The sequence below is a fragment of the Schistocerca gregaria genome, chromosome 2 (genome assembly GCF_023897955.1).
Source record: "Schistocerca gregaria isolate iqSchGreg1 chromosome 2, iqSchGreg1.2, whole genome shotgun sequence".
NCBI classification, from domain to species: Eukaryota; Metazoa; Arthropoda; class Insecta; order Orthoptera; family Acrididae; genus Schistocerca; species Schistocerca gregaria.
In genome coordinates this window covers 456,811,263-456,829,287 of record NC_064921.1, presented here as the reverse complement: position 1 = coordinate 456,829,287, position 18,025 = coordinate 456,811,263, and the positions used below count along the sequence as shown (strand labels likewise).

At 38.7% G+C, this 18,025-nt stretch overlaps 1 protein-coding gene across 5 annotated transcripts in view; it reads left to right on the top strand.

Annotated features, from left to right (window-relative positions):
* LOC126325636 (nucleoprotein TPR-like) overlaps positions 1 to 18,025 on the top strand; it is a 263,392-nt gene that overhangs the window by 39,082 nt on the left and 206,285 nt on the right. For all 5 annotated transcript variants that reach the window (XM_049995265.1, XM_049995267.1, XM_049995269.1 and 2 more), the window contains exons 3-8: positions 2,415 to 2,636; positions 4,633 to 4,792; positions 4,892 to 5,066; positions 5,835 to 6,059; positions 8,285 to 8,460; positions 9,990 to 10,202. In XM_049995265.1, the coding sequence (XP_049851222.1) occupies positions 2,415 to 2,636; positions 4,633 to 4,792; positions 4,892 to 5,066; positions 5,835 to 6,059; positions 8,285 to 8,460; positions 9,990 to 10,202 (1,171 nt within the window). The remainder of the gene's footprint in view (positions 1 to 2,414; positions 2,637 to 4,632; positions 4,793 to 4,891; positions 5,067 to 5,834; positions 6,060 to 8,284; positions 8,461 to 9,989; positions 10,203 to 18,025) is intronic.

Here is an 18,025-nt window from a genome sequence, read left to right as displayed (position 1 = left end):
TTGTGTCCACAAACATTTGACAATATCAGTCCAAAGATTCAAGTTACAATAGATGAAGATCCAGGCAGAATATTAAATTTTCGTGATGTGCTAGTTTTCAAGAAAGGTGGTAGCTTAGGCCACGGGGTTTACAAAAAAACCCACACACACAGACAATTACCTACACCAGGTTTTGAACCACCACACACAACAAAATCTAGTTGTCAAAAAAATGTTGGCAAATAGAGCAAGGTATATTTGCGAACTAGAGCTGTTTGACACAGAACTAAAACATCTCACCAATGCATTGCTAAAGAATGATTATTTGTCTGCTGAGGTAAAAAGAACATAAGATGACCACTCAGAAATTGTAGTGATGCGCAGCCCATGGAGACTGTAAATTACCCCTTTAATTTCAATAGGAAGGAGGAGGGTGTGAATTTGAATCTCATCTAGATTTCGGTGCTGAATAAGTAGCACACCAGTCTTCCATCATGGGGTGACAACAACAGTGGATGACGGCAGTTGACAACAGCCAATTGTGCCCGGCAGTTAAAATATGTGACTAGTGAGGCAGGGTGTGAATCTGACACCAAAAGAAGCTACAGTCACCCTTGAAAATGTGCTCTGCAGATGGGGACGAAACATTGGGTTTAAATTTGAAATCCAGTAGGCCAAGGCATAGCAGCCTGGAACATTTTATTAACTGTAGCAAAACAAGTTGTCATTTGCAGCAATCGATTTGAAGTAGACTGGTTGCTCACATTTGATCTGTTGATCTCAGGTAATAGAATTGTATCACAATATCAAAATGCTTGTTTGCATTCCTAAAGTAAGAGGAAGCAAATGTTATACAAAACATTATGAAGTGAGATGCATGTACGTTGGGTTGTTTGGAATTGTGATATACTTTTTGTTACAGAAAAGTAGAAAGCACACTTGTGAAAGGCTGTAGAGTACATTGTTTTTAATATTATTATTGCTGTAAGTGTCTACTTTAATCCAGTAGGCTGTTTGATATCACACTTTCTTTGAATGAGAAATCTATCCAGTTAGAAATGATACAATGATTAAAAGTACTACTCATGTACACTGACGTGACAAAAGTCGTGGGATATCTCCAAATAATGTATTGGACTTCCCTCTGCTGGGTGTAGTGCAACAACTTGACATGTGATGATTCAACAAGCTGTTGCATTTCCCTGCAGAAATATTGAGCCATGCAGCCTCTGTAGCCTCCCATAACTGCGAAAATGTTGCCTGTGCAGGATTTTGTACGGGAACTGTCTTCACGATTATGTCTATTAATGTTCGATGGGATTTGTGTTGGATGATCTGGGTGGCCAAGTCATTTGCTCAAACTGTCCAAAATTTTCTTCAACCAGTTGCTAATAGTTCCGGCCCTGTGTCGTGGTGAAATGTCACCCATAAAAATTCCATCACTGTTTAGGAATATGAGTCCATGAACTGCTGCAAGTGATTTCCAGGTAGCTGAACATAACCATTTCCAGTCAGTGGTTCAGTTGGAACAGAGGACCCAGTCTATTCCTTGTAAACAGAGCCCACACCATTATGGCACCACCACCAGTTTGCACAGTGCCTTGTTGACAACTTGGGTCCATGGCTTCATGAGCTCAGCACCACACTTGAGCACTACCATCAGCTCTTATCAACTGCAGTCACTGCTGATCTGACCAGGCCACAGTTTTCTAGTCGTCTACTGTCCAACTGGTATGGTCAAGAGACCAGGAGAGGTGCTGCATGCAATGTTACGCTGTTAGAAAAGGCACTCGTGTTGGTCTTTGCTACCATAGCCCATTAATGTGAAATTTGGCCACACTGTACTAATGGGTATGCTCATTGTATGTTCCTCATAGATTTCTGTGGTCATTTCATGCAGTGTTGTTTGTCTGTTAGCACTTACAACTGTACGCAAACGCCGTTGCCCTCAGTCGGTAAGTGAAGGCTGTCGGCCACTGTGTTGTCTGTGGTGAGAGGTAATGTCTGAAATTTGGTATTCTCAGCGTACTCTTGAGATGGTGGCTCTCAGAGTATTGAATTCCATAACAATTTCCGAAATGGGATGTCCCATGCATGTAGCTCCAAGTAAAATTCCACGTTTAGAGTCTGTTAGTTCCTGTTGTGCAGCCATAATCATGTCACATGAACCACCAGAGTACAATTGACAGCTCCACCATTGTACTGCTCTTTCATCCCTTGTCTACGCAATACTACTGCCATCTGTATATGTGTCTATTGCTATCACAACACTTTTGTCAGCTCAGTGTGTTGTGAGGATAGGGCAGGGACTCATTAATCAACATCTGATCATTACTGACACATGCTCAGTGGAAATATGTGGAGCCCAGTATTGTTTTGGGCTTCATACGTCTCTTTTTGTGTGTGTCTGTATTTGTCATTTGTACATGTTTCAGGCTGGAGAGAGAGAACTTGGATTATCGCCGACAGTGTCTGTCTGTTTCGGATGAGCGTGATGAATTGACGAGGTTGCTGGAGAGGCGCAATGCTGAACTGAATTCTCTTCAGGAAGAAAATAAGGCTCTTGCCCAGCAAGCGAAAGATGCGGTTGCTGCGAAATATGAAGTTTTGGTGAAGATAGATGAAGTTGACAGTAGACAGGCTAGTCTAGAAGCAAGGTAGGTATTTTTACATGTAGTTGTAGTTAAACTGTTTTGTTAACTGAGAATTACTGTGAAAACATAGCTTTCTTCGTTCTTAAACATATTTTATGGTGGATTTCATCTGTAGTGAAAAAGCATGTGACACCCATTTCAGTAATATTTCATCTGTAATGATGATTTATTGAGTTCAACTCTGACCTCTTAAATATTGTATTGTTCTACTAAGGGTGTCTGCTAAAGTAAATTTGTGTGTTACGATTAAATGAAATTACTGTGCTCATTGTTTTTCCTCAGGTTTATGCTTGGTTAGTTCATTAAATATTGCTGCATTGTTTCTCTCAGGAATCTAATGATATTGATACTCCATTGTTATGCAGCAGTTGTATGAAAGTTGGAGGTTCCTGAGGCACTATTGTATTACTGATGGAACTCTTTTTATGCAGAAGTAACTTAGGATGTGCCTGTGCCATTCATATTGCATATTAATGACCTTGCAGACAGTGTTAATAGTAAAATCAGGCTTTTTGCAGATGGTGCAGTTATCTATAATGAAGTATTATCTGAGAGAAGCTGCATAAATATTCAGTTAGATATTGATAAGATTTCAACGTCATTCAGAGATTGGCAACTTGCTTTAAATATTCAGAAATGATAAACTTTTGCACTGTAATATCAATGAGTCACCATTGGAATTGGCTGTCATACAAATACCTGGATTGCTTACAAATCACTTGTGCAACCCATTGTAGAATATTTATCAAGTGTGTGGGTCCGGTACCAGATAGGTATAACAGTGATATTGAACATATACAGAGAAGGGCAGCATTAATGGTCACAAGTTTGTTTAATCCATGAGAAAACTAATTAATGGAAAATCTCATATAAAGATGTGAAACAATTACTAACAAAGAGATAGAGGGGCTGGCCAGTACTTACCTCAGCTCAGTACAGCCGATAGAAACACAAAAAACAACCGAAAATTTAAGTTCCTAGCTTTCGGAATAAATGTTCCTTCATCAGGGAGGAGAGAGGGGAAAGAAAGGGAAGAAGGGAAAGTGGATTTAGTTACTCACAACCCAGGTTATGAAGCAACAGGGAAAGGAAAACAGGGAAGGTAGCAAGGATGGAGGCATGTTGCTTCATAACCTGGGTTGTGAGTAACTAAATCCACTTTCCCTTCTTCCCTTTCTTTCCCCTCTCTCCTCCCTGATGAAGGAACATTTATTCCGAAAGCTAGGAACTTAAATTTTCGGTTGTTTTTTGCATTTCTATCGGCTGTACTGAGCTGAGATAAGTACTGGCCAGCCCCTCTATCTCTTTGTTAGTAATTAATCCATGAGAAAGTGACACAGACATACTGAAGGAACTGAACTGACAGACTCTTAAAGACAGACATAAACTATCCCAAGCAAGTCTATTACCAAAGTTTCAAGAACCGGCTTTAAATGATTACTCTGGGGATATGCTACAACACTCTGTGTATCTCTCACACAGGGATTGTGAGGATAAGATTAGAATAATTGTTACACACACAGAGTCATTGAAACAATCATTCTTCCCAGACTCCATACTTGAATGGAACAGGAAGCAGCCTTAATAACTGGTACAGTGGGATGTACCCTCTGCCATGCACCTCACGGTGGTTTCCAGAGTGTAGATGTAGACGTAGATGTAGATGTAGATGGCAGTATCGTTTGTCATGTAGAAAAGCTCTTTCTCTCCATTTGTCATCGTCATTGTTACATACATACTTTACCCACCAGCTTAATGCCAAGTCATATGATATATTGAAGTAACTGTTTAAGCATTATGATTTTTAAGCCTGACATAGGAAGGGGTTGAAATATTGGTTAAATATGTCCCCCCTCCCATTCTGCTCCAATTTCCTCAGCATGTCTCTGGCCTCAACACCTCCCCGGCCCAGCCAATTTCAGTAAGAATCTTTACATTAAATCAATTGTTTGTTGGTGTACCATTTGTTAAACAAAATGTACTTGGCACATATTTTCAGGGAAAAAAGCATGGACCAGGAGCGTGTTCTGCTTAAAGCCCAGATACAAAATTTAAATGAAGATCTTGCGAAACATGCTTCAGAAGTGCGTAATTTGAGGATTCAGAATGCAGCAAATATTGTTAACCTTGAAACACAACTGTCGCAGAAAACAGAGGAGGTATTAAAAAGAATAAGTCATTTTATCCAATTTTTATTGTTTTTGTAATGTGGTCTTTAAAAATAAATACTAACGTTCTTATTCATTACTTCCAAATAGACAAATGTGCTAGAACAGCGTGTTGAAGAGCTCACTAAAGCAAATTCTAATTTGCAAAAGAAAATGGATTCTCTTTCAAAACAACTGTTGGAACAACGTGAGGCTGAGGCCAAGCTTCAGGAAAGTTTTGGACAGGAAGTGCGTGCACAGACAAAGCTTGCAAATTTGTACAAAGGTAAGTGATAGGACTCCGCAGTTTGAAAGTACTGCTTGTTGAGTAAAGCTTTTGTCTGTGTCTAAACCTATAAAGCAAGAATTCATTTAATGCTTGCAGTAATTGCCTGCAGAGAAGTTTATAGTGTAATAACATTGATAGGCATAAAGGAAAAGAGTTTTGAGACCTAGGTTTAAAGATACGAAAGGAAAAGGGCCAGGCAGTCAGAACATGAGCAGGTAGCATAGGAAGTTATTCATTCCAACAGTTTCATTGAATTGTATGAAGGAAGTTTCATGCTGAACTGAAAGAACCTTGCAATTTTTACAACATTTTTTTTTTAAATTAATCAGTTGCATTAATTGCAGTGAAATGTGTACTCAGTAGTGTAGAATGGGGTTACTGGAAATAGCAGAGGGAATACAGTAATAGCATTCTTGACATATTAGGAAATTAAGGATGAAAGAGGGAAAGGGAGATAGTGATTGATCATGAGAAGGGGAGGAGGTGTCAATGAGGAAAGATACCAAAAGGCTGGGAGTTGAAGATGTCTGTGTAGCATATATCTGCTACAAAAAAGACCATGTTCTGGAGAAATAGCATTTTTTTTTTTTCAGGAACAAAGCCTTGTATTTATGTTAAAAATTGTATCTTATGTGTGGTATTTTTGGAAGGAGTGAGACAGGTCTTTAATGATATGCTAGTTCTGAAAAAAAGGATAAATGTTTTAAGTGGTGTCTGTTAATATGAAGATTGTTATTTCATCATTTGTGGTATTGCATCCTCTAGGGGTCAGTGAAGAAGAAAAAGGAAAGTCACAGCAACTTATGAGAAGAGTGAAGGAACTTGAGGAGCTGCTGAATGAAGCAAGGAACCAGTACTGTGCCTTAGAAGCAAAGATAGAGGATATCAATGCTAAACATTATGAAGAGATGCAGAAGAAGCAAGAAACTGTAGCAGCTTTGAAAGAAGAACTTCTGAGAGCAAATGAATTAATAGAGGCTGCAAAAGCAGGTAATTATTGTTGTTGGAAAATTAGTGTAGAAATCTGCAGATAGACAGCAGATTCTATGGTGTGCTTGGGTTTCAAATGTTTTTATTATTGAGCTAGATCTATGTCATTCTCAGCAATGTAACAAGTCATTTATAATTTTTTTCCCCAAAAGACCCTTGTAACTTATGTTCCAGAACTTACGTATTTCTGGACAATCATATATTAAAAACCAATCAACATAAGCCACTAACACCTTCACATCACATGAAACTCCTGACTGTATGCTTAAGATGTACAATCAGAAACAGATCACCAATGTAAACTCCATTTGCAAATATTTCAGTGGACAAGTTGTAATCTCACTCACATATTGTTAATTTTTCTCAAGTGGCACATGTGATAAATTGTTGCCAGTGGAATAGCAGCTATGAAATTTGTTATCCTGGCAGTCACAAATATTACTCTGTTTTTTTAATGGGTTAGAATTTCAGAGGTGGTGGTGAGGGTAGGATGTGGAAGTACAGAGATTAGTGGGGACGTTTATAATCACTTTTATCATATAGATTTCTTTGTTTTTCTGTAGTAATTCATGATTTTCTGGGTGGTGGTTACAGGTAGACTTTATAGCTCAGCTTAAATAGCTGCAAGTGAAACAAAACATCTGCTAACTTCATTTACGAAGCATAGGAAGTTATGAAAGAGCAATGTGATGGGTGGCCCATGACCCATTTATATTTTGTAATGTTCACTTCCAGTCAATCGTAGCACAAACCATTACCAAGAGCAGCATACAGCGGAAAAGTCACAGACTCTATAAGTGCACTTTTACATCACTTTTAAATGTGTGTGTTGGCAGTCCTAGTGTTTGCTTACTGAAGTTAAGTACTGGCAAGCGATTCAGTCTTTCTGTAATTCTAAAAGTGTGACTTAATAATTTTATCACCAAGTGGCAGCAGAACACACTCATAAGACTGTTGTAATTTGCAAGATTTCGGAGCCAGTGGCTCCTTCTGGCAGGAGGGTTGAAGGGGAAGGAAGAAGGGTGAAGGAAAAGGACTGGAGAGGTCTAGGAAAAGGGGTAGATTTCAAGAAGGTCACCCAGAATCGCGGGTCAAGGGAGACTTACCGTACCGTACCATACCATACTATTCTCATCCTGTCGGTAAGTCTCCCTTGACCCACGGTTCTGGGTGACTTTCCTGAAACCTACCCCTTCTCTTAGACCTCTCCAATCCTTTTCCTTCACCCTTCTTCCTTCTTCTTCAACCCTTCCGCCTGAAGAAGGAGCCACTGGCTCCAAAAGCTTGCAAATTACAACAGGCTTTTGTGTGTCTCATCTGCCGCCACTTGGTGAGTAGATTTTTTATCCATCCGACTAAATTATTTTGTCAATAATTGATTGTTTTTATTGTTATCAAAGTGTAACTTGTCATGTTTGTTAACTGTACAGGTAGTATATTCATTAGAAATTAATTAAAATGTTCTTTCATAGCTCTCTCTTGAGTAGTTTTGGTGTTGTTAAGTTCAGTGTGCCACAGTGGCTTTCTAGTATTATTGTTAAACTACTGTGGCTCTTTACTATTCATTGCACGAATTGAGAGGAAGGTCAAACATATTCCATGTTCCAGTGTATATAAAGGCATCGAGTAGTTGTAAGACCACTTTTTTCTGGGAATATAATTATGTGCAGTGCAAACTGCAGTTTTTGGTTTGGACTTACTGGACAACTTGGGTGGGAAAGCAGATATTTGGTGATTATATGGAAGTCTTCAGATGTGTGTTATGGTGCAATAAATGTACTGAATTAAATTGTATTTTTATTATTTTTTTGCTTGGTAGGATATGATAAAAAATGGTATTTTGTGTGTAGATAATATAGCTGTGAGTACATTGTCCTAAGAGTAATAAAAATCCGATAGTTTCCTACAACTTGCTTGCTAAGACTGGGGAAGCAGTGCCAACATCTTTTTGATACTCTGATTGCAATGTGGTACAATCACTTGATACACAATACTAAGGAAAATTGCAACTATACGTTTCAAAAATCTAAAATGTAGTGTCACTTAAGTTGAGTCAGATATAGTAGATGTCAACTGAGAAAAATGTAAGTTACACTGAAAATAGCTTTATTACAGTGTTTATTGTAATTTGTAATGTGCAAGTTTTCTCATATTTCATTAGCATTCACTTACTAAAATGTGTGCCAGGAGAATTATTTAATATTACTGAATTTAATTTTACACAGAGGCTATTGAGAAATCCCTAGAAATGTCTCCTGAAGCATCGCATGTTAGCCGTTTGCTGAAGTCAGGAATGACAACCACTCAACTATATATGCAGTATGCTGATATGTCTGAGAAACTTATGCTGGAGAAGGAAAATAGCCGCAAACTCACTTTGTATCTGAACACAGTTATGAAGGTATGTATATGTAATTTTGTAGTAGGCTTCACCAGCCAGAATCAATTGACATAAAAGTTTGCTGATTATGCTACTGCATCGTAATGTAAAAAGCTATACTGGGAAACCACCATTTTGACCACAATTGCAGTGGCTTTTTCTGGGTATATGGAGTGGATGGATGCAGTCTGTTGAGTAGAGACAGAAGGAGACCACTGCAACCATGGCCAAAACACTGATTTCGCCAGTATAGTTGTTCACATTATGACATCCTACAATACTCAGAAAATTTTTATGTTGAGGTGTGTTGACTTTTTTTTTTTAACACTTTTCTTCATGAAATTTCTATTTAAGTCAGCTTCGTCTTGTCTTTGCACAATGATCTTGGAAGCTTTACTTCACATGCCTGTGGAGCCCATTTTAGCATATGGTGTTGAAAGGTATACAGAGGAAAGTGGAATTAAATTCTCATTTTGGTAAGAAAGGAGAAACTAATGTGTAATTGTGAGCCTTCTTCAGGTCAACTAAGCAAGGTGTTATTGTTTGTAGACAATGGACTTGCTTTGGGAGGAGTGAGGCTAAAATCCATGTCTGGACCCTTTGATTTATGTTTTATCTCTACTTTCTTAAAATCATATTTTTTGAGTGCCAGGAAGGTTTCTTTGGGGAGATTATAACTAGTTTCCCACACCACCCATGTTAGATCTGAATTTCTGCTCTTCCTTTAATAATGTTATAGTTTGCTCAGACATTATGCTTGCCCTTTCTGTCTTCTTTCTACTCGACTGAGCTGTATCGAACAATATATCTTTCCACAACTACTCTACCACAAATGTAATCTTTACCTTCAACTGTGGAAACATTGTCACTCACATGAATAGTATTAAATTACACATTTGGGCATGGATTGGATGTAAATTAAGAAGTCAAATTATTTTATTAATTGCTTTTTGCACTAATATCACTCACTCTCCTCTGTTACACCAGTTTCTTCAAATTGAGTTTCAGTTTCATGGGAAATAGTCAGAACAGAAAATAGAATTAGTTAGTTTCAATGAAATACTCCAATTGCCAATTATATTGAAGTTTTATTCACATAACCAGTTTCAGTTAAAATAAGAATCATCTGCAGGTGTAAAACAACAGCAACAGTACTAACATAACATGGTTGTACACTTGGAAATTACTTGTTATTAAGCTGAATCTGATAGTATGAGTGAAGCTGCAACATAATTGCCATGTGGAGCATTTTATTTCAACAAGCATGCAATCAACAGTTGCAGCAGAATTAAAGTGTGTCAAGGAGTGGTAATGTAACTACTCTCTCATGAGCAAAACAAAATAGAACTTGACTAAGCTTTGTACTGCTTCTTATTTACAATTTGCATGCAATAATATAAGAAAGGGAACATTTGTAAAGAATGTGAAATACCAATACAAGTTTGTGTCCATTAACCAGTGGCACAATAAGTACTGAGTGCTACTAAGACCATAGTGTTACAATATATTTTAAGATTTTCAGAAACTTGAGTTTCATTCTACATTTACAGGAAGTTGAAGAAAGAGTGCCAACCCTGCGACAACAGACACTGGAATTTGAATCCATGAAGGAGCAATATATAGCTATGAAGAATACATATGATGAAGCCATGGCAAAGATAAACTTACTTACTGCTGAGGCCAATGAAGCTACACGAGAGTCTGCACGTCTCACACGTGAGATAAAGAGGCATATGGATGATAAAGCAACTTTGTCTCGTCAGGTAACGTGTTACAGTGATATTATGAAAGCCTGTTCAAGTGAAATGTGTGCCTGAAAAAGCAGTTGGAGCTATATATGTATTTAGGAGGGAGGAAAAAATAGATGTATGGCATTTTCTGTCTACTAATTGCCTCTTGGTGAAACAAGGAAAAATTATCAAAAGATAAGACAAGTTTTGAAACCTATTAATAACTTTGAGCATCACAAGTGCTTCCAAAATTTCATATTCAACTGTGAGGTACACACTTGACCTAGTAACAGTACAAAAATTCTGTTAATATTGTTGGTCTTTATTAGAGGTTTGCCAGTTTCCTCTTTCTCTAACCTGTCCTCCTCCCCTTTACCATCTGGGTTATCCTGTAGTTGGCTCCTTCTGTAAGGGCCACACCATGCCAAGTAGTCCAGAGGTTCCTGCATGACCATCAGAGATTTTGATGAAATTTTGTATGAACATTCGCCCATGTTCCTAATAGACATTGTTAAAGTTTCACTGTTACTAATTCAATACCTCTGGAGATGTAGTTGTTCGTTTGACGCCGTAGCACAGCTGGCAACAGTGCATACGTGAGTTTTTGGCAACATTGAGATATATCTCGGACAGTGTTTTCTTGAAAAATACCAAACTAGGCTGTCTTGTACAGCAATTTGCACTCTCTTAAGCAAAATAATAATAATAATAATGGATTTGCTGTGCAGTTTTTATATGGATAGTATGAAGCAAAGGCAGCCAAAAAAAAAAAAAAATGCTCAAAAAAAAGTGAAGTTTAGCTTTTTGTATCTTTGGAAGTAATTGTGGAATAAACCTTAAACTTGGCACATATAAACTTACCAACACAATGTATTAGAATATGAAATTTAATCATGCTATTGCTTTCCAGTAGTTTACAAATTGAAGGCAATGTTGACAATTTTTTTAAAACATCAAAAAATGGCTGTTTTTGGCCCACTTTCACAAAAAAGTTTTCTGCAAACTCTTTAACTATATTAATTGGAAAGACCATTTTGCATCTTTTATTATGTTCTGCAGTTATTGAGTATTGCCTGGGGAAGAAAATATCGGAAGTATTAATGACTAAAAAGTCAGAACAACTTTAGAAAGGTCTGTTTTTTATCACAGCTCATGACATACTGTAATCTGTTGTTCCGCTGTAATTACAGAATCATGTTGGTTGTAAACTTCACAATTTAACTGTGTGTTGCCAAGGGAGTGGAGATCGTGGTGGTAGAATTCCTGCATAACAGCTGCAGCATACATTGTATAAATAGGCTTCAGGTTTTACACTATTGTCACATTATATAAATTTTGGTGAAGTTCAAGTAGTCTTCCTGATATTGTTTTGGAGTGGACTGATGTTGTGAGAATTATTAGGATGTCTTTCTGTTTTGTTGTGGTAATGAAATGATGGTTAATTCTGGTTTAATGTATAGTGTACTTAGTGCTAGCATAGGTTGCGGCTTATGTGGAACATTAGTGTACTGATGAAAAATTGTATAAATGTGTAGCTGCGGTCCACAGTAGCTTAACCATTCCTAGTCCCGTTCAAATAAGGAAACCAGTGTTGCCATCACCACAGGGGCCCTGCCCTGTAGCAGTGCAACAGCAAGAATGGGTGGATATCTTTACCACAGATTCTCAAACCTGTTAAGGCTTTCATTACGTAAGATACCAAGCCTAAAGAATCATTCCTGTAGGTGTCAGAAGCCAAAGTGAGAAGAGGTATCTTGTAGGATCCTAACCTTGTGTTTAATTAAAATTAATTGATTTTTTAGAGGTTTAATTAATTTTACTGTAGAATGTTATGAGGAAAACTGTCAGTCAGATGATGTTGCTGATGGGATTGTTTACGAAGAAATTTTGGTAAGACAGAACCCAAGGAAATAACACTTTTCAAATGTTTTTACCTCAAATTACTAGAGCCACAAAAAAGAGAAAGCTGTTATTTTTATTTTCTTCCTTAGCCATTCCATGTTTTATAAAAAAAGAACTTTGTAAAACTGAATGCTGTAGAGATGCTTAAAAAACAAAAAGAATAATTTTCAGTTTTTCTGTCTCAAGCTCTTTTCCTCATCATCAGGACTTTTGATATGATCTTCTGGAGAGAGTGCTAAACTGTTACAGAACATAATAAAAGACGTCAGATTTAATTTGAGGACTAGTGGAATATGGACCTAGTTTCAGTGCACATCCAACTTATATTTAGGGTCTTAAATGCTCGCATTGCACACCAGATGTAGGTTTCAGGTGGTTTAGAACATGGTCTTATCTAATGAAACTGGGTTAAAAGATTTTGCAGACGACTCTTTTTTTGTAAAAGTGAAACAGACATTTTTGGCATTATTAAAAAATTGAGTAGTTTACCTTAAATTTGTAAACTATTAGGAACCTGTAGAAGAATGAAATTGTACCATCTGAGACCTTGTGTTGGTAAGTTAATATGTGCAAAGTTACATTTTCATCCTACAGTGTGTGTGTGTGTGCGCGTGTGTGCGCGCGCGCGCGCCTTTTCGAGAGTGAGAGTGCGTGGGAGAGTGTGCTTTTTCGAGAGTGAATTTTTTCGTTCAGATTATCCATATGGAAATTGCTCTGCAAATCCTTTTTATTATTTTGCTTAAGAGATAGCAAAAAGTTGTAGAATATGGACTAGGTTCGCTTCTTTCAAGAAACTATTGCTGGAGATATTACACCAAAAATTCAAGGAAGCGCTGCAAAGGTCTATATCACCGGAAGTACTGATTTAGTGATTGGGAGATTATACCAATGTATATTGTAAACAAGTGTGAATGTTCACACTTGTAATGGAAGTGCAAGCTTCTTGTCAAATTTTACAAAATAACACAAATATTAATGCTCATGTGTTGAAATTTATTCTTGTGTTGTTCCTGCAAACTATACTGTCAGAAAAATGAGCAATTGTGACATGATAAAACTGTGTGTCAGGCTGTGACTCAAAACTGGATACATTCCTTTTGCAGACAGTGTGCTGCCTATTACTCCATCAGAGTTTTCAAGGAACACTGTGTGCCTTTTAGAGCATGATAAGTTTATCCGAAATAGTGGCATATTGAATAGTGTCGCGGTCTTGCAGTTTTTCTCCATGAGTTTGAAACCATATTATTGTTTTTCATCTGCCTACTTATATCCTTGGAAGATTGCTATTTGCAAGTGGCTGTTTTCTGAAAAATGATTAATTATGCATGGTTTGCGGCGAAATAGTCAATGCCTGAAATCTAAAGCAATGTTATTTCCCAAGTGAGATTTATGTGAAGAAATGTCACTGTGGTAAACTTGCCTTTGTGCAGTGCTCATGGTGTTCAAAATTTTTGTTTCGAATGTTTCTTTGATTGGTATCATCCAAAGGCATGCGACAAATCTACCTCTATAGTGAACATCAGAATAAAATGTAAGAATGAATGTAAGAATTGATTTAAGAATGGAATATAGTAATGTGAGAATTTCAAAAAGATTAAAAATGCTCAAAATACCACACATGCACACGCAGTGCAGTAAATGCTTGACACTTATTGGGAAACCCAGTTGTAATTTTACAGTGAATACAAAACCATAGCAACCTTAAAGGAGATATGAAACATTTGTTTCTTTACCTTATGCAAACATGGACAGATAAATGAGATGAAATAAAATTTAAAAAATCAAGTCTCGAACATCGGGCGCAGAAGTATGAAGCTGTGACGCTAACCAGTGCATTGTGCCTCCACATTGGTTCAACTTTCTGGTTGTTAAAAGGCATGTAAATTATGATGAAAACTTGGACTGTCATTTTCTCAGAAACAGTCAAATACAAGGGTATTTCGGAAAGTAAAAGATACACTGTACGCCAAAGGAACAGAAGAGTTTTGGCGAGCAAGTTGACAACACTGGTGTTAACCTTGAACCTTTAGCTTTCTCCTCACGGTCATTTGGCAGTTGAATGTTGCTTCTGGTTGGAGTAGGTAGTGTTTAAACTGGCTGCGCCGATTCAAAATCCCGCCAAATGCGAAGTGCACTTCGTCATACCTTTCTTCATGCAAAAGGTCAGCGACCAGTGGATATTCACAAAGAAATTGTTTCTGTTTATGGGTACAGGAAATTGTGTGCGTGCTGGGTCCAAAACTGTTAACGGAAGAATACAAAAAGAAAAGGATTGGCTGTGCACTCGACTTCTTCACACGCTATGCTGAAGCAGGTGATGAGTTCCTTGATCATATTGTGACAGGTGACGAGACGTGGGTTTATCACCATACACCTGAATCCAAGCAACAATCAATGCAATGGTGCCATTCGAATTCACCAAAAGCCAAGAAGTGCAAAACATCGATTTCAACGAAGAAAATCATGGCTTCTGTATTTTGGGACAGACAAGGCATTCTTCTGTTGAAATTTATTCCTCCTGGAACGACAATGCCGTTGCATATTGCCTGACTATGATACGTCTTCGAAGGGCAATTCAAAACGAACGCAGGGGAATGCTGACAAGTGGAGTCCTCTTGCTTCATGACAATGCTCGGTTTCACACAGCGCTCATAACCAAAGCACTACTCAAACAATTCAAATGGGATGTATTGAACCATTCACCATACAGCCCAGACCTTGTGCCCACCGACTTCCATGTCTTCCGTTACCTGAAGTCACATCTTGGTGGAAAATCATTCCACGACGATGAAGAGATCAAAGATGAAGTTGAAATGTGGTTCCGACAACAAGCGACAACCTTCTATGACTGTGGGATACAAAAGATTGTGCACCAACTTAACAAATGTTTGGATAACGGGAGTGATTGTGTCGAAAAATAACAAATAATCCAGTTAATAAGATGTAACTGATGTTCTATTTAAGGACTGCGAACCATTGTATCTTTCCTTTTCAAAATGCCCTCGTATCTACAGATACACTGAGATACATTTACTTATTTTGACCCCTTTTCTACTAAGTGATCCCCTTGTGGGTCTGGGGGTTAGGCCAGTATTACACTATCAAATTTCTTTGTCAAATATCTTTGTCAAAGAAATTTGATGGTGTAATAGGGAGCTTTATCAAGTGTCGTCAAATATTTGATCAAATCTAGGCCCTCGCTGTAGATTTGATCAAAGAAGTCACTTGTCTTCTGTTCACTGCAATATGACATGTTACCACGTGGAGTGCTAGCATCGCTGCAGCGTTCTGTCATCTGTAGTGTTTTTATAAACATTGCGGGTAAATACAGTTGGAGTGTACCGACAGCTACGAAATTAATTAGAGATGTATGAAGCTGCTGATGCGCTTTTCAACGTGAGGCACCCTGAATACAAAAATAGACGAATAAGATTTAAGACCTGACCTAACCTAAACCAACCCTCTCCTGTAGCAAGGAATCGGAGTGTTATAGTGAGCCTGTCTTCTGATGATATAGCAGTTCTTAAGTGAGTATTGTGCTTTGTGGTATGAGGATACACTTCACTGAACACATCAAGAAATGTATGCTCATCTGTTCTTAAGCAATTGATGTACAACTTGACGTCCTCCACTATAAGCTCACATAACAAGTTTTGTTGAATGCTTTTATGGTGTCATTGTAAAACCCACGGCTTCACCCAGGTATGTTTCCATTCTCCCCCCCCCCCCCCCCCCCTCCTCCCCCCGTACTTCTCTTCCTCATGTGATCAGAGTGCAATTGTGGTACATGCAACTGCTGTGGTTAATAAAAAGTTGTTGTTTTCAGCCATCTTGAACTTTGATGAAAAATGTAATGACAATGTAATACATCCCCCCCCCCCACCTCCCCCCCTTTTTTTTTTGCCACATCGAAGATCTTTGTCAAATATATTTGAAGAATATTTGATCACATCTTTGACAAAGAAATTTGATGATGTAATACCGGCCTTAGAATAGGCCCGAGGTATCCCTGTCTGTTGTAAGAGGTGACTAAAAGGAGTCTAAAATTAAAATTTAAAACAGTCTTGATCGTAATTTTGTTAAAATATTTTTTTATTGGTGTTAGTGACTGGTTTCAACTCTATGAAAGAGTCATCTTCAGAGTCTGTAAAGATATATTGCCAAAGTAGTATAGACATTATAAGCAAATAAAAAAAAAGATAAATAGTAATAAATTATACCGTAGCAGTGGATGGACACTGCTAGATGAGTTTTATCGACCCTCAACGCTCGTGTAACTGCTGACTGCGCATGGAAGGAACAGGTATTACTAGGGCTGGTCACTCTCACCGTTCTGAGTATGATATCATAAGTAGCCAATCAGAAAACACGTTCATGATTAATAACTTAATACATAACTACAAAGGAACAGTTACATTGGGAATACATCGTAAAGTCAATAACTGATCATTATTTGTCAATGAATATAAATTATAATATAAAAATGGTTCATTGGTATCAAATAAGGCTTAGAGTATGCTGCGCTCTAAACTCAGAACTACAAAATCTGCACCAAAGATTGCCATTGCCCCAGCATTTACATGGATAATCAAGATGGTAGTGGCATCATGTTCTGCCGTGGACATTAGTGGTGCTGTCAAAGATTGTATTAGGGGCGTGTTATCTACCGATGCAAACGCAACTGCTGAGCACTATGCTCAGGCCTCCGTGTCAGAGAATTATCTCCCAGCGTTTTGTATCCTCAAACAGCGGATGGAAAGGAAAGCCCTCTCGTTCACTGAAATTCACAGTGAACCCTACAATGCACCATTTACAGAGTGGGAGATCCTCAGCATCCGTGCACAGTGCCCCGAAATAGCTCCTGGGCCAGGTCAGTTCCACAGTCAGACGATCAAACATCTCTCGTCTGACTACAAGCGACATCTCATCATCATCTTTAGCTCTGGTGTGATGGCGTCTTTCCTTGTCAATGGCAGGACAACACCATCATTCCAGTGCTCAAACTCGGTAAAAACTCGCTTGATGTGGATAGCCCATCAGCCTCACCAACGTTTTTTGTAAGCTGTTAGAATGTATGGTAAGTAAGCAGTTGTGAGGTGTTCTGGAGTCACATGGCCTACTGGCTCCAGCCAGGGTCGCTCTACCATTGATGATCTGTTTTCCCTCAAGTCTGCCATCTGAACAGCCTTTTCCAGATGCCAACATCTGGTTGCTGTCTTTTTGATTTATGAAATGCTAATGACACAATCTGGCAAGAACATATCCTTGCCACAGTATATGAGTGGGTCTCCGGAGCCCGCTCCCGATTTTTATATAAAATTTCCTTTCGCTCCATACTTTCTGTGTAAAAGTTGGTGCCTCCCATAGTCTCCCCCCCCCCCTCCAATATCCAGGAGAATGGGGTCGTGCAGGGCTCTGTATTTAGTGTACCTCTATTTTTAGTGGCTGCAGCAGCTGTCGGGCCGTCGGTCTCACCTTCTCTGTATACAGATGGCTTCTGCATTTCGTACTGCTCCTCCAGTACTGGTGTTGCCAAGTGGCGCCTACAGGGAGCCATCCACAAGGCGCAGTCATGGGCTCTAGCCCATGCCTTCCAGTTTCCAACCACGAAGTTGTGTGTCATGCACTTCTGTCGGTGCCGTACCATTCAGCCGGAACCAGAACTGTACGTTAATAGTGATCCAGTCACTGTAGTGGAGACTGACTGATTCTTAGCACTGGTTTTCGATGCCCGATTGACGCCGCTTCCTTATCTTTGTCAGCTGAAGCAGAAGTGTTGGCAGCACCTCAATGCTTTCCACTGTGTGAGCAAAGCCAACTGGGGTGCAGATCGCTCTATGCTGCTGCAGCATGACAGAGCCCTTGTTCAATCCCACCTTGACTATGAGAGTCCGGTTTATGGTTCGGCGGCGCCCCCCGTATTGTGTTTACACAACCCAGTGCACCACTGTGGT